Source organism: Muscardinus avellanarius (genome assembly GCF_963383645.1).
Source record: "Muscardinus avellanarius genome assembly, chromosome: 7".
NCBI classification, from domain to species: Eukaryota; Metazoa; Chordata; class Mammalia; order Rodentia; family Gliridae; genus Muscardinus; species Muscardinus avellanarius.
Window position 1 is genome coordinate 95,837,923 of NC_137793.1, and position 21,348 is coordinate 95,859,270.

General features: G+C 35.1%; 1 protein-coding gene across 1 annotated transcript in view; it reads right to left on the bottom strand.

Annotated features, from left to right (window-relative positions):
* CDC73 (cell division cycle 73) overlaps window positions 1-21,348 on the bottom strand; it is a gene marked incomplete at its 3' end in the record, with an annotated part of 141,014 nt that overhangs the window by 14,188 nt on the left and 105,478 nt on the right. The window contains exons 11-13 of the mRNA XM_080698369.1: window positions 20,958-21,015; window positions 9,690-9,725; window positions 9,086-9,173 (exon numbers count right to left, since the gene is read on the bottom strand). Coding sequence (XP_080554495.1) covers window positions 9,086-9,173; window positions 9,690-9,725; window positions 20,958-21,015 — 182 coding nt within the window. The remainder of the gene's footprint in view (window positions 1-9,085; window positions 9,174-9,689; window positions 9,726-20,957; window positions 21,016-21,348) is intronic.

The following is a 21,348-nucleotide window of genomic DNA, read 5'->3' on the forward strand; positions in this document are numbered from 1 at the left end:
CAAAGTAATTGTACTATTTTATGCTTTTATGAAAAAATGCATCAGAATTCTAGTCTGTTTAATTTTCACTTTTCTGATTAGTGTAAAGTAGTATCTCGTCATATGTTACTGGTCTTTTGTATACCTTCTTTTATGAAGAAAGTTTCTGAACATTTATCATTAGATCATCTTTTTAATACGGATCTATTAGAGTTCCTTATATATTCTAGATATAAATCTATTGCTAGCAATACATAATGTGATACTTCTAAAATTATGAAAACCATGTCACGACCCAGCTCCAGCAACTCCAAGATGCCATCAATGATATGAGAGTCTAATTCCAAAGAAATTAGTTCATGAAAAATAAATGTTTATCTTAGCATCAATAAAGTACATAATGTGCCCTAACCAGCTGAACAAAGGATATGACCAAAGTACTATGTAGCACAACATAGTTTGGCTAGGTCAAGTGCCAATTATCAATGTATCCTGTTCTGTTACAACTCCATTTTCAGCTTAGAAGCTTCAGTTAATGACAAAACAATGTTCAGATGAAAAAAAAAAAAATTTAGGGTGCTAAAGAAAATAGGGCAATAATTAAGCCTATTGAGTCCTAACCAGACTTAAGTATTGAGTAGGCATGTGTCAGTATTTTATTTATGCTTCTCCTTGCATAGTAAGTTTGAACAAATCAATTATGATCTATCCATATAAAATACCATAGTTGTCTAATTTGTAAGGTGGCATCCAGAGGGACCATACGTCCATCATTTAAATAAAAATAATTTTGGTTTTCTAGGCTACCAAACTTTAAGTATATTTCTAGGGATTTTAAGCATCTAATTCTAAACTTGAGCCATATTTATTTCATTATGAATTTATCTTAATCCAAAGCAGCAATCAATTTTCTACCATTTTAACACTAGTCTGTTTTTTAATTACGGTAACATATAATTTGTCACTTTCCTGCAAGACAACACATTTCTTGAAGGCATAGCCAATCACTCAGATATGACATTCACACCAACTAACATGTGGTAGTTAGCATATGCTCAATACTAGGTGAACTGAAAAAGCAGTCTCAAAGAAGTTAGATAAAACTGTTTAAGATTTCTAAATGCTCTGACTTCCATTTGGGAACTATATTTCTATATACATTTTGAAAATAGCTTAAGGAAAAATGGCACGGGTCAACATTAACAAATGTTTACCTTTAAAACCTTTATATTTTATTCTGTTTCAGGTATAATGAGACTCCTTGCAATTATAATAATATTTCTAAAAAATGAAAATTATGAATAAAGTATAAAAATTCTTAAAGGTATCTCTGAGCTAGCTACAAGAAATAAAGAATATGTGAATGAAGACCAAGTGAAGACAGGAACTCAAAGAAGCAAGCCTGACACTGCAGTGTGGTAACCATAGAAGGCACTGAAAAAACAATTAAACCTGAGCTTTCTCTTTGTCGTTTCTAGAACAGAAAACAGAGCCCAAATCCTGCTTTAAGAATCTATACCTGGATGTTAAAAACCCCAAACTGAAAACTTAAAAGTGATGCTAGACTGGTCAGGCTTGCAGGTTCTTATTTAGTAACTCTTCTCTGGACCACTCCCACATTCACGTGAAGCTCAAAGAATTTCCACAGGAAATATTCCACAGAATATCTAAAGAGACAAGGTAAGCCTTTCAGAACTGACGAAAACCAACAGTTGTACATTTATTCTAATCAATTCCAAGCATAATCTATGTGTGTGTGCATGTGTGCATGGATATAACATATATCCAAGTCTACATCTAAGTACAACAGATAAATTTAAAACGATCTTTAAAGTAACAATACAGATCAGATTTCCTTCAAAGGACTAAGTATCTCACCAACAGCTAACTTATCTCCACCAACAAAGGAAGCTAGAAAAGAGGGCATTAATCTTTGGTGGTACTGGGGGGGATGGAACCCAGGAGGTTTCTAACCTCCGAGCTAAACCCTTGGCCCTAGTTTATAATTTATTTGGAAACAGGGTCTCCCTAAGTTGCTGAGAGCCTCACTAAGTAGCTGAGGCTGGCTTCGAACTTGTGCAATCCTCCTGTCTCATCCTTGCATTAATATGTTAAATGTGATGAGAAGAAGGAAAAAAAAAATCCTGAGCCAGATATGGCGGTGCACTCTTTTAATCCCAGCATTTGGGAGGCTTGAGACCAGAGGATCGCGGTTCACCAACAGCCTCAGCTACTTAGTGAGGCCCTCTGCAACTTAGTGAGACCCTGTTTCAAAAATAAAGAATAAAAAATAGGGCAGAGGGTGTAGCTTGGAGGTCGAATGCCCCTGGGTTCCATCCCCAGACCCACACACACACACAAAAAAAATCCCGGACTGTTTTCCAAAGAGGCCAGTGCCGCCCTACAGGGCTGCTCCACCTGCTTTCTCTCCCAGTGGGTGTTTCCTAAGCCTCAAGTAGTTTCTTCACAGCCATGTGCGGAACAGTATCTGGTGAGTACAGGAAACTGCAAATGCTTTGAACACTCACTGTGTATAATCTCTCCTATTTGGAACTCTGCCCTGTGAGACTGCCATCACGGCCATAATCATACAATTCATTTAATCGTTTTGTTTTAAATAACCTTATAGTTTCATTAAACTCCTCTCAATGTTTATAGAAGATATATTTTTAGTATTTCCATAATATAACCTTAATTTTAATTAAGGTTAAATTTAGTTTTTTGTTTGATTGATTTACTTATTAAAGAGTTGGAAAACTGAGAAATCCTTATTTTCCATAAAACCAAACAAAATTTATACCAACCTGAACTATGGGTTACAGCCAGTACTGTAATTGTGTGGAGGAGGTTTCAATTATGCATTAATTACACAGCAAATCCTCCAGCTGACTCAAACAGTAGGGGAGATGTCACTTGCAATGAGGTGTTAAACAATGAAGGGAGTGTTTTAAACTTGGAAGAAAAATTGGGCATGATCTATCCTAAAAATGAATGTCATCCGTTTAATTGCTTGGCTTCTCTGTAGTAAGGCTAAACTAAAAGACACTAAAATTTAGTTTGTGCATTCTTTGCACTATAAATATTACAACTGTAACATATTAAGATGAACACTGCAAACATTCTAAAGAATAAAAAATTGAAAACAGAATTTATTTATTTATTTATTTATTTATTTATTTATTTATTTATTTATTTATTTATTTTGTGGTACTGAGGATGGAGCCAGGGGCATTCTACCTCTAAGCTACATTCCAGTCCTGTTGTTTATCATTTTACTTTGAAACGGGATCTCCCGAAGTTGCGGAGGGCCTAAGTTGCTGAGGCTGGCTGCAAACCTGCAAACCTGTCTTGGCTTCCCAAGTGCTGGGATTACAATTGTGCGCCACAATACCCGGCTAGAATTTCTTTTTTTAAACATTTCACAAAGTTACTGCAAACAGCTCAACATATCTATAAAGAATATAAAAAGTTGTTAGATCACTTATCCAAAAGCAGGTAATGTGCAAAAAAAACTCAATACCAAGTGCAATAACTTCATAGAAACTTAAATTCCAGGTACAGACATAATTATATATCAATAAATGCATTAATGACAGGTAGAAAACACATAAACACTGAATTCAAGAAACATAGGTCCCCCGATCCAATTTTATCATTATATTCCTCCCTTTTTGTTTTTTTATCTTTCTTTCCTCAAACATTTGATTCCCATTATCAGGCAAACACTTGTTTTAAACAATGTAACTGTAAGAACCAACAAAATTACAAGCTCTCATCTCTGAAGCATTTACAGTTTAGCTGAAAAACTCCAAGTAGATTATAAGACACAGAAATCACAAAAAAACAGCAAAACAAAATCAAGAGACAGATTATCTTATTTCACAATTATAAATGATGACCAAAAACTACTTTTGTGTATTAATTAGTGGGTGGAAAAGAGATTTTTGCTCGTATAAACTGTGTGGGGAGGTAGTACTGGGGATGAACCCAGAGGCATTCTACCGCTGAGCTAAACCCAGCCCAAATTTTTATTCTTTTATTTTTTTTAAAACAGGGTCTCACTAAGTAGCTGAGGCTGTCCGCTAATCACGATCCTCCTGTCTCAGCCTCCCAAATGCTGGGATTGCAAGCGTTCACCACCATGCCTGGCTAATTTTTTGAAGTTAATATAACCTATATTTGCATAGGTTTGAAGGTTTGAATTATACTATCAAATCTATTTCAAGAGCTGCCCCCCCAAAAAAGTGTGTGTGTGTGTGTGTGTGTGTGTGTGTGTGTGTGTGTGATGTACATGAGTATTGGGGATTAAATCTAGGGGCATTCTAACTTTGAGCTACACCTCCATTCCCTTTTATTTTTATTTATTTGGAAACAGGGTCTCACAAAGTTACTAAGACTATCCACAAACCATGGGGATTAGAGGTGTGTACCATCATGACTGGCTCTGAAATTTATTTATTTATCCAGTTTTAAGTTATTTAAAGACACTCTTTAGTTGGCACATTCAATCAAAAGACCCACATCTACTAAAAATTTTATCATTAAAACCTAAAATAAAAATTCCTTCTTTCCATACTGTTAATGGGGAAAAGTTTACTGAAAATTACCATTCAAAAGTACTTAAAATCCCAGTACTTGGGAGACTGAGACAGAAAGATCACAGGTTTGCAGCCAGCCTCAGCTACTTAGTGAGGTCCTTTGCAACTTAGTGAGACCCTGTTTCAAAATAAAAAATAAAAAATGAGGCTAGGGGCATAGCTGGGAGGTAGACTGCCCCTGGTTCAATCCCAGTAACAAAAAAAAAGTACTTTAAAAAAAGAGGACTAGATGTTTAGTGGTAGAATGCTCATTTAGCATGTACTATTCCTGATGGGTGCAATCCCCAAAACCGCAAAATAAAAAACAAACAATACAAAAAGATCTTATGTTGTGTAATTACAATGTACCTATAAAATCATTCAATTTTAAATATTTTTTAAATTATTTGGTACTAGGGGTTGAACCCAGATGCATTTTATCTCCGAGCTACATCCCCAACCCTATTTTTTATTCTTAGTGAGGCAAAGGGCCTCACTAAGTAGCTGAGGCTATCCTCGAACTGCAATTCTATCTCAGCCTCTCAACCACAGGGATTATAAGCGTGTGCCACCACACCCAGTTATAATTTTTAAAAAGACAAGTATATAAAACAATGTACTGATATAGTGGTATGTGCCAGGCTACCTGGCTATGTAAATTTGAAGGCACTTTTTAAGACTCTACATGTAATAAAACCTCAAATGAGCAAGTATTGCAACTTATTTTGCTTCAAGTTTATAAGCAGTTTTAAGTTATTTCAAAGCAATATTATTTTCCTTTTGGAAGGAAAGCTGCTTTTATTTTCTTTCTTACAGAACATTCATTTTTACTATGAGAAGGTCAGAGAATTCCCAATATTCTTTTAGATATTATGCTGCTGAATTTTATTTTTCTACTTACCATTAAAAATATTTAGTAAGAAACTATCTACATTAGACCTTTCAGATTACAAAATATAACACTGAATTTAGGTTTTAAATTTTGTGGAAGATTGGTTTTTGATGGTTCTGAGATAATTATCAGGGTCATAATAAAACTTAATTTCTTAATCGGAATGTCTGCTAGGTGTCTCCACTGTTTGAAAGAGTAAGAATATTAAGCTGGTTTTATTTCTGGCACTATAATTAAGTTAACACAATTAAAATAAACAACCAAATAGCCTTTAAAGCTTTTTATCTCTAAATATTTTTATTAAGGATAAGAGTGAAACAAGCCAGATTATTTATTCTATAACCTTTTTAGGTCTCAAATTGTAGAAAATAGTAATTTTCAACTACCTCTTTAGAGTAAGAAAAGGTATTATTATATATGTTCTCACTAAAACCATATAATTTGTGGGAAGTGCTAGGTAGTTTTTAGTGGCTGATAATTGTTGAAGTCTAATTTGACGCTGAACCTATATTCAAGGTGTGGTTTAAGTCTGTAAAGTTTCAACGGTCACTGCAGTTTTTACTGTACCATGAACAATAAAGCCACTGAAACTGGTTTTTATATTGAACACAAGAAAGTTTTTATCACCTGCAGTTAATACCTAACAGATGAGCACCACTATCACTGGAGCTCCTAAAAGGTGAGGTTTGTGCTGCATTTATCTACATAGCGGGGTGTTTTTTGTTTGTTTTGTTTGTGGTACTCTGGATGGAACCCAGGGGCATTCTACCTCTGAGCTACAACCCCAGCCCTATTTTGTAGTCTTTTTATTTTTTGAAACAGGCCCTCACTGAGTTGCGAAGGGCCTCACTGAGTAGCTGAGGCTGTCTGTGAACCATGATCCCCTGGTCTCCACCTCCCCAATGCTGGGATTACAAGGGTGTGCCACCATACCCAGCAGTCTTTTTTATTTTTATTACACTGTTTATGGGATGAACAAACTCTATATACACAACCTCAAGTGAGGATCACTAGAGTAATCTGAATCTCATGGCTGAGGCATCTGGATGTCTGATTACATTAGATAAAGAAAATAACTTATTTCTAATGTTTAATATATCTCAAACCCAAAGAATCTATTTATACATCTACGCACATAAATATTTCATGAAACATCATTTTCAAATCTCCTCAGGTACAACTCAAACTTAATTAAGAAGCATCAATTAAGAAATTTGCTGTTGCTCTAATAGATTAATATATGCCTGGTAGTTTTTTTTTTTTTTTTTTTTTTTTTTTTTTTTTTTTTTTGGTGGTACTGGGGTTCCTGGAAGCCCTTCTACTTCCGGGCTACACTCCCAGACCTATTTTTACATTTTTATTTGGAAACAGGGTCTCCTAAGCCAGCGCGCGGGGCTGGCTTCGAACCTGCGCGATCCTCCTGTTTCTGCCTCCCAAGCGCGGGGATTACAAGCGTGCGCCACCACGCCCGGCTGCCTGGTAGTTTAATAATAATGGAGTGAATATATCATAAGCTTCTACTTCTAATAAATATATCTTATAAACTTGTAATTCCAAGACATTATAGCTTAAAGTATAAAACCCTTCCACTATAAACACCTACAACTGCTAGATATGATATAAAAAATATCTAAAATGCACAGCTGATATAGAAAAAAAAAGTAGACATTCTACAAATGAAGAAAAACCTGACAACCAATCAAGTGCACAGGTTTCACAGGAAAAAAAAAAGTATAGGCATTGCTGGGTTTGCTTTTTACTACTCTCACAAGGAAAGGAGACAAAGGAGCTGAAGCTGAAACCTTACAAGAGCCACACGATTAAGGAAAGGATAATCTAAAAAAAGTTGCCAATGAAACGTCAAGGACGCATACCCACCTTGATCTGGCCCTAGAGTAGGGAAAGAAAAAGACCTCCTAGATCATGCTGGCCAAGTCAACACCAATGTCACTCAGGTCTGAGTTGAATTTGAATTTAGACTACTCTGATTGGCCAGAAACTCTCAAGTTGAGAATTTAACACAAAAATCAACTTAAGGTGCTGGGTATTCTGGCAAAAGCAAACACAAAAATCACTCAGAAGGGATAGACCTTCAATCCAGGATTTCTTTCAATAAAGCCACGTTAAGATTAGAGAGCAATAGCCCAGATTCACAACAAACATCAAGATTAAACCACCAGATATGTAACACAATTAGATAATTTGACAACTTCACTTTAATTAGTACTATAAGAAATTACAGGTTAACCTCTCTCTCCAACTAGTAATGACCACGCCTTTCTTATTCCTCTAAACATTAGATATTAAGTTCATACATTATCTTTAATCACATAATGAAAAGCATTCTGACAAAAGGAACTATTATAAAACTCTGTATCAGTCATCAGTTTAACAGTATATGTAAAATATGTGTTATGTCACCATAAAATTTGACAGAAGAAAAAACCACTGAAAAATTATATTTGCCAAGATGTATCTAATAAACTTAATAGCATTCTAAAAATCACCTAATCACTGTGCATTTGAAGCCTTACTAATATACATATCAGTGAAAATTATTTAAAACTTTTTTAACATTACCAATGTTCATAACTGACCACAATGGGTACATGCCTGTAATCCTAGTACTTGGGAGGCTGAAACAGAAGAATTATAGATTCAAAGAGAAATGCAGCAACTTAGTGAGACTCTTCCAAAAAGGGGGGGGGGGGGGTTGGGGGGGTTGGGGGTGTAGCTCAGAGAGAGAATGACCTAGGTGGAATCCCCAGAACCAAAAAAGGTCATAATCATTAAAATTAGCACACTTAATTCTACCCATTAATATAAAAAGGATACTGAAAAATATATGTAAACTACTTAGATTTTAAGTCTGAAGCTGGTTGGGAGGGGATTTATTTTGTAGTCATTACCATGATGCAAATTTATCAGAACCAACTGAGTACATTTATTTAAAAAAGGAAACGAGGGTGGTAGAGACATTAAAAGTTTCAAATATTAAACCTGGGTGTGGTGGCACATGCCTGTAATCCCCATACTTGGGAGAGTTGAGACAGGAGGACTGCAGGTTTGAGGCCAATCTCATTCAGCAACTTAGCAAAACCCTGTTTCAAAATAAGAAGGGCTGGGCTGTAGCTCAAAGATAGAATGCTCCTAGGTTCGATCCCCAGTAACAAAAAAAAAAAGTTTTTCAAAAATTCAAAAGCATTTTATAAATTTTAATATAGGATATGTTTCTTTCTGCTGCTATATTACTATTTCTCCAACATTTTCACATCTTTGACTTTTATCTCAGTCTAGGTTAGGTAACTATGCTCCTTACTTGCCTACCTCTTCTCCTAGGATATACATACATCTCATACACAGAAAGAATCTGCATTTGTTTTAAAAACATCTCAAGGTCTTCAGGGGAAAATCAAAACACCGTAATTCCTTTAAAATGTTAATACAACATCAGCCTTTTCATTATGACTTTAGTCAAAAGTTACTACAAATTTCTCTGAAGAATCCAGATATAAATGTATATATTGTTTTGAAAAGTTTTATTTCAGCTATTAAGAAAACTTTTTTCTAAATAGTACTGAATTAGTAACTACAACTTCTTAAAAGTTCTACAAAATGGAGTTTAAAAATTACTTACTTCAGATCCTGCAGAAGGTCTTTTGCATTGAGCATGGTTATTAATGAGGTGGTAGCTGCAGGAATTATGATAATGGGTGTTCGAGATCCTGTAAAAAAAATTTTTTTAAGTAACAAATGTTATTATTATAAGGAATTCTACTTAACTTTCTCTACTAAAAATTAGTAGGTTGTGTGTGTGGCGGGGGGTGGGAGATGTTATTCTGGGATTGAACCAAGAAGCATTCTACCTTTGAAATATACCCCCAGCCCTGTATTTTATTTTTATTTTGAAACAGGGTCTCACTAGATTGATATGTCCCACTACTTGCTGAAGCTGTTCTTGAACCCGGGATGCTCCTTTCAGTCTCCCGAGTTCTGGGATTAATAGGCGTGTACCACCACACCTGACTTAATATTAATTCTTTTAAGCTAAATAAGTTATTTAAGCCAGTAATAATATTAAACATATTTAACTATCACTATGACTTAAGCACTGACTAACGAAAAGGGGTTACCAGGCACATATACTTGATATAGCCACACAAATATATTGCTCTGGTTTTGCAACCTACTTCATCCCTATGTACTTTTTACAGTAAGTTAAAATATATATATCTCCTCACCTTTTTTCTGATTTGGGGGAGGTCTTGCTTGAGAGACTGTAAAGAAAAAAATCACAAAGGAGTATTATAAAAAACATATTATTTATTATTTTATTTTCAACTTTACAAAGAAGGCCTACATGTTATTTGCCTTCATCTTCAGAGAAGACACGGGGAGGGAGCACACACTGCCATGTACTACGGTGTTCGGGGATGTTCAGGTCTGGCAAAGGAAGAAAATAATTGTATAACTTATCAATTACCTCTAATCAGAGCACTATCAGATATAACACTGTGGAAAGGGGCATGAGGTGATAATATACTTAACTGTTTTGGAGGAAGAAAAAAAGGAGTTACTGGGAGCCAAGATCTAAAATATTATACTTTCTTCTATTTTTAAAGTTGCTTTTTGTTTTTTATTAGGCAGAAAGCAAGTCAAATAAAAAGTTCAGCTGGAAGTCTCTTCAATAGAGTAAGTACACTATGCAGAAGACAGAATCTCAGAGCTGGAAGACAAAGTGGGCACACTTAAATATTCAGACAGTATGCAAAAAAGGAAAACAAGTAACCTTGACTGGATTATACAAGAGTCGTGGAGGTACGTCAAGAGAAGAAATTTGAAAATCACTACAATCAACAAAGGATCTGAATAAGATGCTAAAGGCATGAATACGTTTTCAGAAAAATAATAACATTTTAAATAACCCTGGATATGAGATGGATATCCAAATATAGGAGGCATTCAGAACCCAAGACATATAACTAAAACACCTTAACATATAAAAACCCACAACCCTCCCTCTACATACCCTCAGGTCACATTTAAAAACAAGCCAATCAAAATCACTTCAGATTTCTTAGCATAAATGCTAAAATCCAAGAGGGCTTGGAAAAATTTGCTTAAGATCCTCCTCAAAAAAAAAAAAAAAACAAAAAAAAAAAAAAAAAAAAACCCAAAACTTGAAAACCACCATATCCATCAAAGCTACCCTTCAGAATTCATGACTATTAAGCAGGTACTATAGAACATATGTAAAAAATATTACACACAAAAGAAATAAATTATAAAAAACCTCTACAGCTTGTGAGTGAACAAATCTCATTAGAAAACTAACTTAAGAAAAGAGAAATAAGACTAAATCAAACACTAGATACTAATCACATTGGTAGTTATTAACAAATGCTACAATATATAATAAAACTGAATGTGAATGGTCTCAACTCTCCAATTAAAAGAAAAAAATAAACTGGCAAAATAAATTAAAAAATAAGACCCAACTATATGCTGTTTTTAAGACACTCATCTTTCGGGCAAAGATAGCCCATAAGTTGAAAGACAGCCCAAAAGTTGAAAATGAAAAGATGTATATGATATTCCATGCAAATGGAGCTCTCAAATCAGCAAGAGTAGCTACCTTCATATCTGACAAAGCAGACTCCTTGCCAAAACTAACCAGAAGAGACAAAGAAGGTTACTTCATACTGACTGATAAAGAAACCAATCCAACAAGATATAGAAATAATAAATATTTATGCCTCAAACATCAGCACATTAGATTTCATAAGACAAATACTATAAAACTCAAATATTCGAGAGACAATTGTATTAGGTGATCTTGACATGTCTCCTTTGCAAGTGGTTGGTCATCCAGACAAAAACACAGTAAAGATTCTTCAGACCTACAAAACAGTGTTAATCAAATGGACCTAATAGATATCTATACAATAGTTCATCCAGCAACACTACATTTTACTTTATTCTTAGCTACTCACGGAACCTTCTACAAAATAGACCATATTTTAGGCCATTTTATATCTTATAAGATCATAATGAAATTAAAAACTAACACCAAGAAAAACTACAGAAACTATGTGAACATAAGGAGATAATATACTTTTGAACAATGAATACATCTGCCAGGCATGGTGGTGCACAACTGTAATCCCAGTATGTGGGAAGCTGAGACAGGAGGATCAGAGGTTTGCAGCCAGCCTAGCAAGGACCTCTGTAACTTAGTGTGACCAGTTTCAAAATTAAAAATAAAATAGGGTTGAAAGTATATAGCTCAGAGGTTAAAAAATGATCCTGGGTTCAAATCCCCAGTTCCACAAACAAAATAAAATAAACAGAAACTTTCTTAGAATAGAATGAGAATACATACAGCATATCAGAATATCTGGAATACCGTGAAGAAAGTCTAAGAGGAAAGTTTATAGTTCTGACCACCTACCTATGGAATCAAAAAGATCACAAATAACCTAATAATGCATTAATTTAGAGGTACTAGAAAAACATGAACCAGCCTTGTTTAATATAGTACTTGAAATATAGTTAGTATATTCTAACCAGCCTTGTTTAATATAGTACTTGAAACTTTTATCAGAGCAATTAGGCAAGAGAAGGAAGTAAAAGAAATACAAACAGAAAGGAAATAAGTAAACTATGACGCTTTGCAGATATGATTCCATACTTAGAAGATCCAAAAAGCTCCAGAAATATCCAAAAAGCTCCAAAGACTTGTAGAGCTAATACATTCAGCAAAGTAGCAGGATACAAAAATCAGCACACAAATTCATTAGCTTTCCTATACAACAATCATGAATCTTCTTAAAAAGAAACCAGGAAAGCAATCTTCATTTATAAAAGCCTTAAAAAAAAAAGTAAATACCTAGGAATACATCTAACCAAAAAGGTGAAAGGCCTAGACAATGAAAGCTAAGAGAACACTGAAGAAACTGAAGATGACATTAGAAGATAAAGATCTTCCATAAAATCTATTTTTTAAAAATGGTCTGTGGAGGGAAACAAGTTTTTATTATTATTATTATTTTTTTTTTTTTTTTGCTTGTGGCTATGAGAAAATGTTGCATGCTCAAATTATTGTTTGAAGTGTCTTGTCCAAAAAGTGCTCTTTTGGACATAAATTAAAAAAAGATTTAAAAAAAAGATCTCCCATGTTCATAGATAGGCAAAATTAATATTGTTAAATTGGCCATATTACCAAATGTGGTCTAAAGATTCAGTGAAAACCCTATCAAATACCAATGACATTCTTCAGAGAATAAGAAAAAAAAACTAAAATTTATACGAAAAATTAAAAACCCAGAATAGTTAAAACAATTCTAAGCAAAAAAAAACCAATGGTGGAACTCTGTCGCACAAGATTAACACTAATGTATGCACATTTTAAAACACTGAGGACTTTAAGGAGATCTCAGAAAATGTACTGTGGCTATATAAAACAAACTCACAGAGCCAGATGTGTGACACATGCCTGTAATTCCAACAACCAAAGAGACTGAGACAGGAGGACAAGTTTGAGGCCAGGCTTGGCAATTTAGTGTGACCCTGTCTCAACATAAAAAGGGTTGGGAAAGTAGATCAGTAGTGGAGCTACAGCCACTGTCTACCTCAGTGCCAGAGAACAGAAAAAGAAACAAGCAACCAAGCTCACTGAAAAGACCAGGAGAAATCAGGTCCTAGCATAAGTAAAATTATAAATGAGTGGACTCTATGTAAGACTAGAAACAAAAGGAACTGTGCCTAATATCTATAATTTATCTGACAGTTGTTACACATAGGAATACAGTTTAACAATTCTGAAGCAACTACATATCTATATTGTCTGCACATTGGAATTCAAGAAGTGATTGGTGGATGTTAAAGGGAAAAAAATCTAATTCAATTTTAGTTCTTACAAATAGATACCACCTTTAAAGGAAATTACATAACACAAAGATTTTTTGGAACATGACCCCTTTTCAAGTCAGAAAAACTACATTTAAACTAATTTATCATGTTTTTATATAAAAGCATAAGTATCTTATTGTAAAAAATATTAAAGTTCGGTGATATGTTTAATAAATGAATCATACTGTTAAAAATGTTAAGCAAAGCCGGGCGTGGTGGCGCACGCTTGTAATCGCTGTGCTTGGGAGGCGGAGACAGGAGGATCGCGCAGGTTCGAAGCCAGCTGCGCTGGCTTAAGAGACCCTGTTTCCAAAAATAAAAAAAGTGTAAAATAGGTCTGGGAGTGTAGCCCGGAGGTAGAAGGGCTTTCAGGAACCCCAGTACCAAAATTAAAAAAAAAAAAAAGTTAAGCAAAAATAGTATGAAAAGCTGCTTGTGAGTATAGTTTCCATATAAATTAAAAACAATGCCCTAAACACACATCAATCAGTATCCAACAATATAAAATATAGCAAACATTTCCCTTCCCTTCTCCCTCTCCCTCTCCCTCTCTTAGATCCTAGGACACAGGACAGAGATTTCCCAACTGAAATCACACATTTTATTGATGAATCTTAGTTCACTAGCCTGTGTTCACTTGTAGAGAAGGATCCTTGGCTTCAACTCAAAGCACTCTGCAATAAGGTGTGATTTATATGTGAAAATGACCAGGAAACTTTTGACAAAAAAAAATTAGTAGTATGATCTTTCTTTTCCCAAAAATCCTCCCCCCCCCCTCTCTCTCGCGCGCGTGCACACCACAAAAAAGAAAACATTTAATAAACTCTGAAAGAACTTTCTTAAATACTTTTCAGATGATTTTAAAGCTCACAAATCTGATTAGCAAGATGTGTCATCTAGTACATAAGTATATGATATCTTGGAGGATAAAGGAATGAGAGGATTTAGCTGAATAGATAAAAAGAAGTTGCTTAAAGTCTGGCTAAAGGGAGTGACAAGGATGGATGGAAGGATGGCCTATCAATGTCATTTTAGTCACAGATTTCTTTCTTTCTTAGTAAAAGAACCCACAAATGGATTCAAGAAGCCCACAAATGGATTCAGGAATTTAGGAAAACATTTACTAAAATAAAGTCTAAAAAGAATGAACATTAAAAAAGGCAAAATGTAAAAGTTCACACATACTAAAAACAAAGTTTAAAGGTTTCATAAGAAAGAACTATGAAATATTAACAGGTTCCAAGTATGTAGGAAACAAGGCAGAGACATTACAATACTCAGGCTGATAAGCGTAATCTAAAAATGAAGGGATGGGGAAGCAGAGTAAGTCCTATGGCAGAGTGACCAAAAGCAGATTTGCCATTGCCTAGGCAAATCATCCTGATAACTTTGCTTAGCCTCAGTCTCATCTGTAAGAGAGATAATAGTGTCTACATCTGATATTATTCAGAATTTAAAAAGCAGTAATATATGCTTAGTCCTTAGTCAGGTCTTAGTATATATTTATCATTTATGGAGCCCTTTGCTATGGCTGATGCTAACTGCTGCTGCCTGTATGTCCCCACTTAAGCTAATATGCAAGCCAAGAAAAAAAAAAATCACAAAAAAAATTATCATTGTTTTGATTTCAAATAATTATAGTCTTCACTTAAAAATATTCATTCAGGACCTACATACAAGGCAATCTAATAAGTTATTATTAAATGCCAAATATAAGGGAAGTGAACCTTGCCTCAAAGAGCTCTTCGGTAGAGAATCTAGATCCTAAACATGAACACAAAGAAACAAATACAAACACAAAAGGAACATATTAAGAAACAAAGGCAAGCGAATTGAAGGAAAAGTGTCTTTTGGATAGAATATTTAGAAAAAAGCCTCTCAAAGAAAGTGACATTTAAGCTGAGATCTGAAGGAAGAAAAGGAACCAACTTGCCAGGAACAAGTGGGCGAACCATCCATAGGAATGTGTGCAAATGCCAGAAGGGAGAAACTGCCCCGCTTATGAAACGGAAACAATGCAAATGTGTAGACAATAGGAGAGAAAGAATGGAAAGATATGAGGTTAAAATAATAAACATAAGCCAGGAGTGGTGGTGCACACTTGTAATCAAAGCATTTGGGAGGCTGAGACAGGAGGATCGCACAGGTTTGAAGCCAGCCTCAGCTACTCAGTGAGGCTCTCAGCAACTTAGTGAGACCCTCTTTCCAAATAAATTATAAAAAAAATAGGGCTGGAGATGTAGCCCGGAGGTAGAATGCCTCTGAGGTCCATACCCAGTACTGCAAATTAATTAATTAATTAATTAATTTATAGAAGGAATATATATGTGCTCCAGTAAGCATCTATGTTAAAAACTAGACCAACAAACAGCATAAGAAATTTACACAAACTGCCTGGTGACTAACTTTCTCACATAAGCAGTATTAAGCATACAACCTAGAGCTATAGGCCATCAACTCACCTTAAAAGATTATGAATTAGAAGAATTAGAGCCGGGCGTGGTGGCACACACTTGTAATCCCAGCATTCCGGAGGTCTCACTGAAGGAGGATTGTGGTTTGCAGACAGCCTCAGCTACTTAGTGAGGCCCTCTGCAACTTAGTGAAACCCTGTTTCAAAATAAAGAATAAAGGTGGGGCGTGGTAACTCACACTTGTAATCCCTAAGTTTGGGAGGCGGAGACGGGAGGAAGTCGCAGGTTTGAAGCCAGCCCCTCTGGCTTAAGAGACCCTGTTTCCAAATTTAAAAAATATATAATAGGTCTGGGAGTGTAGCCCAGAGAAGGGTTTCCAGGAACCCCAGTGCCAGCAAAAATAAAATAGGGCAGGGGTTCCACCCCAAACCCGCAAAAAAAAAGAAGAAGAAGGAGAAGGAGAAGGAGAAGAAGAAGAAGAAGAAGAAGAATTATTATTCAAGCTAAACCAGCCAAAATAAATAAAAAATATTTTAAAAAGGAAGAATTAAAGCTGGCAAAGTAAACTATAGACTGTGTGCATTAGAAAGCAGGGGACAAAAGGGGTATTCCAACAAACTTAAGCCATAAGTAGGAATACTATAAAGAACCATGGCTTAACAAGGTCTCAATAAATTGCTGAGAGCCTCACTAAGTAGTTGCAGCTGGCTTCAAACCTGTGCGATCCTCCTGTCTCAGCCTCCCAAGTGTGGGGATTACAAGCAGGGGTCACAACGCCCGGCTCTAGTTGTAAGCACTTTAAAATGTTAAATTTATTTTTTTAATAAAATAAAAATAAAAAAAATAAAATAAAACATGTCCATAAAAAATAATAAATAAATAAATGACTTTAAAAAAATGTTAAATTTACCCATGGACTTGTCCAACACAACAGAACTGAATAAATATTTGACAGAAAAATAAACAAAAAAATTTGGGGGGGGGAGGTCTGGGATGAAACCCAGAGGCATTTGACCTCCGAGCTACACCACCTGACCTATTTTTTATTCTTTATTTTGAAACAGGGTCTCACTGAGTTGCAAAAGGCCTCACTAAGTAGCTGAGGCTGTCCAGAAACCGCGATCCTCAGGTCTCAGCCTTCTGAATGCTGGGATTACAATCGTGCACCACCAAGCCTGGCTTAAATAAAAAAATTTAACTGCTCAAAAATGAAACTCTACCCTTGAGGTACCTCATTTAAGGAAAGAATAGGTGAATTAGTCCCCCATCTCTAAAAGATCCAAAAATCTACCTAACACAAAATAATTCATTAATATCTATAACATATACTTTGAGATGTGTTTTGGGTACTCCTGGGGTTTATTTTTTGTGGGACTGGAGATTGAACTGAGGGGCTTTCTACCTCTAAGATACACCTCTAGCAATCTTTGTGTTTTTGTTTTATTTTGAACAGCTCTTTCTAGGAGGTTGCTAAGAACCTCAATATGCTGAGGCTGTCCTCGAACCTGTGATCCTCCTGTTTCAGCCCTCCAAGTATTAGGAATACAGGCATGTGCCACGACGCTTTTTTTTTTTTAGATTAAAAAATGATATGTGAACATGTCAAAATGAGGCAGCACTGCATAAGCAAATACATTTAACATTTCTGTGGCAAAATAAAAATATAAAATTAATCAGACCACTAAAGACTTCAACTGTTAACATCCATTCAAACCAGGTCTGACAAATTAGTGCTAAAAACTTAATTTCTTTCTAGAATGGTACTTAAGAAGTGTCCACATATGGCATCCACATATGGGTGCCAAAAAGTGGAAGAAGGAAAAGGAGAGTTCATAAGGATGGGCATACTTATATTTCAGGTATTATAAGATATTAGTCCAGATTAATTTCTATCAATTTAATCTACAGTGAACTTTTGGTAGAGAAAGTGAAAAACTCTGACAGAATATTGAGAGCTGCAAAGCCCCAGAATCCCCTTACGTGATGTATGACTTTCCTTAAGTCATAGCAGAACCCAGCACCTTCGCTTCATTTTCTCACACACTGCACTTGAGCACAATGGTTTAGATATATGTGCCTTCCCTACTCCTCTTCTTGGGTGCTGGCTTTCGGGAGGAAAAAAATGAAATGGAAACAATGTGAAATCACAGAACATAAAACTGGTGATTCTTTTACCTTTTATGTCATTTCTAAGCTTTTCGTGTGATCTTCTTTAGACTGACAAATTATAACCTGCTACCTTGCCTTAAAAAAAATATCTGTATTTGTGACTCAACTACTTCCACAATGTTCCTACACTTCACAGGTATACTATTGTTGGGACACAATCCCATCTGCTCATCCCTAGTTCTTCCTTCCTGAAAAGTGTTCCTTTAGCTTCTCCAGACGGTTTCTAGCCAAGAGCCTAGTGCATGAAAGGCATTTTTTTTAACGTGCCAACTGAAGCCTTTATTAGCTGGCCAGCGGCAGTACCCTTAGACTAGAAAGCTGACTAGAGGGGCACACCGTCTTCCAGGGATAGGAGTTTATATGGGAGAAAATCACGAGGGGGTGATCCATCTATTATGCTAAAATAAGCAAGCAGGTTTACAGAAGCAGAAACTTGTGGTTAGCTTACCCAATATGCAGGGTCGTGCTGTTTTGGTCACCTGCAAGACCATGCTACTTAGTCACATGGGGTTCGAGGTCAGGGGATGCTGGGTGATGTACGACTCCTGGGAGGGATCCTTTGTTTACCACAAATCACAGGAATTTCAGGTGGGGAGATAGGCCATTATGATTTCAAAAGTATGGGCCTACTGAGTGCTATTGCCTAAGAAGGAACAGGCCAGATAGGTCACACTTTTAATTACAACAGCCCATTAAAGGCATTTTTAAAGTATCTGTTGAATTTAACTGTTCTTCCTGACATTCTCACAATGACTTTTTATATGATTGTCTCTATCTAAAAACTATCCTGCATATTTTTCATTTTAACTTTTGTTTTTCTTAAAGGATATATTTATTAAAGATGAGGATCAAAAGTGAATATTCATCTTATAGATTACATCCAATTTCAACCAGATCATGGCTGATCAAGCACTCTTCTCCTCAAGCAGAATGACAAACACTTCAAGCAATCAAAAAAATTAAAACAGCAATAGAGTCTACCATCCAGTAAAAGCCCAGGACCAGATGGTTTCCCAAGTGAATTCTATAAAACCTTTATAGAAGAGTTAATCCCAATACTTCTCAATTTATTTCGTGAAATAGAAAAAAACAGGACTCTCCCAAATACATTCTATGACGCCAACATCACATTAATACCAAAACCAAATAAAGATAGCTCAAGGAAGGAAAACTATAGGCCTGTATCTTTGATGAACTTGGATGCAAGACTGCTTAACAAAATTCTAGCAACATGCATTCAAAACCACATCAAGAAAATCATACACCATGACCAAGTAGGGTTCATTCCAGGGATGCAAGGCTGGTTCAACATACAAAAATCCATGTAATTCATCATATAAACAGAACCAAACACAAAAATCACATGATCATAAATTTTTTTAAAAATCAAATAATCATTTCAATAGACGCTGAAAAAGCATTTGACAAAATCCAACATACATTTATGCTAAAAGTACTGCAGAGAATCAGAATAGAAGAAACATACCTCAACTTCATAAAGACAATCTACAATAGGCTCACAGCCAACATTATATTAAATGGGGAAAAACTTGGAGAATTTCCCCTAAAAACAGAAACAAGACAAGGATGTCCATTATCACCACTTCTTTTCAATATAGCAATAAGGCAAGAAACAGAAATCAAAGGAGTATAAATAGAAAAAGAAGAACTCAAACATTCACTATTTGCAGAAGAAAATTTTTAAGATGTTCTTATTTTGGTTAACTACTAAAATTCATTTTAAAATCTTTTAAAAGGCTATTAATGAGTATTCCTTTTCTCAACAATTTTCTATTGGAGATTCCTGATGGTAAGCGTACATGTGAAATTTTTTTTTTACTACTGAAACATAACATCATAATTTTAATAGGCTGATGTCCTTTTTTTTTTTTTTTTTTTTTTTTTTTGCGGTACTGAAGATGAAACCCAGGGTGTTCTACTTTCAAGATACACCCTCAGCCCTATTTTTTATTCTTTATTTTGAAACAGGGTCTCGCTGAGTTGCACAGGGCCTCGCTAAGTAGTAGCTGAGGCTGTCCTCTGGCCACGATCCTTCTGTCTAAGCCTCCCAAAATGCTGGGATTACAAGCATGTGCCACCACGCCCGGCTGACATGCAATTTTGACATTTGGAATTTCAAATATCTCTGTTACCGAGCACATAAAGTCAATCTTAAGTATTCTTCTCTAAGATTAGAGCTGGTGGGATCTCTAGTAACAAAGCTAGAGTAGTCAATAAGCCAATTGATGTCAATAACCAATGATGATGTTCCTTGACTCACAGAGAAAACTCACCATTTAAGGAAAGAATAAAGACTAAGCCCCCCCCCAAAAAAAGGTGAAATACAATCCTGCTACTTATTTAGTGTCCCCCATCTTACCACTCTACACTCCCCACATACATGCTTTTGCCTTACTGACAGAAATCAAATCTCTCAACAATATAAACAATGTCAGTCACCAAGTCAAACGTGAGGAGGAGGAAGGGAAAGCAAATGAGACGGGAATTGGATAAGGGCTAATTGGGTGATGTATAACTACAATGCATTAATTTAAAAAATTTTAAAAATTTTTTCTTTACCTCTTTTAACTCTAATCAACCAGATGTTTTTATGGTTTAACTTTAAATGCTATTATTAAAAAGCATAGCGCTACAAAACTTATTTTTTAAGTGCTATACAGTGTTATACGATCTATTTTATCAATGATCTTTGAATCAGATTGGAGAAAATACTTCAAAAAATATTACAAAATCCAGTTGAGCTACTTAAATACATTATAGTATATAATTTTAGCATACTTTTCATTTTAACTTTTTGTTTTTAAGCTAGGAATATGTATTAATGATGAGGATCAAATTGAGCACACATCTCATATAAGTCCTCACAGTTCTGAGGTCTACTACAGCAATACTGTTAGTCATTTTAAAGAAAAACAACTTTTCAATGTATTTTAAGTAAATTGTCAGTCTCTGGAAAATGACCCCCCCAAAAAAAAATTTTTTTTGCATTTTTACCTGGTCTTGGCACTGGCTGTGCTGCAGGAGTCTGAGTCTTACGGGCAGATGCACCTTCCTTTAAAAGAATAAAAATTTATAAATGACATAAAAATCCTTTAGGTAACAAACACTTTAATCACTATAAAGAAATGTCATATCTCACTGTTTAATTTTTTAATAAAATATAATTTTCATGACATTAGCCATGAGGTATAGTAAAAAATATCTTAAGTAAAAAAATAAATTTAAATTGTTATTACAGAATAGTTATTATTAACATGTAATTTTTAAAAATAATTTTCTTAAAATGCAGACAATTTTAACATTATCAGAAATGTCACTGCCTGTTTAAAATAAAATCATTTTTCCTGTTAATAACCTCAAGATGAATAAATAATACATAATCTCG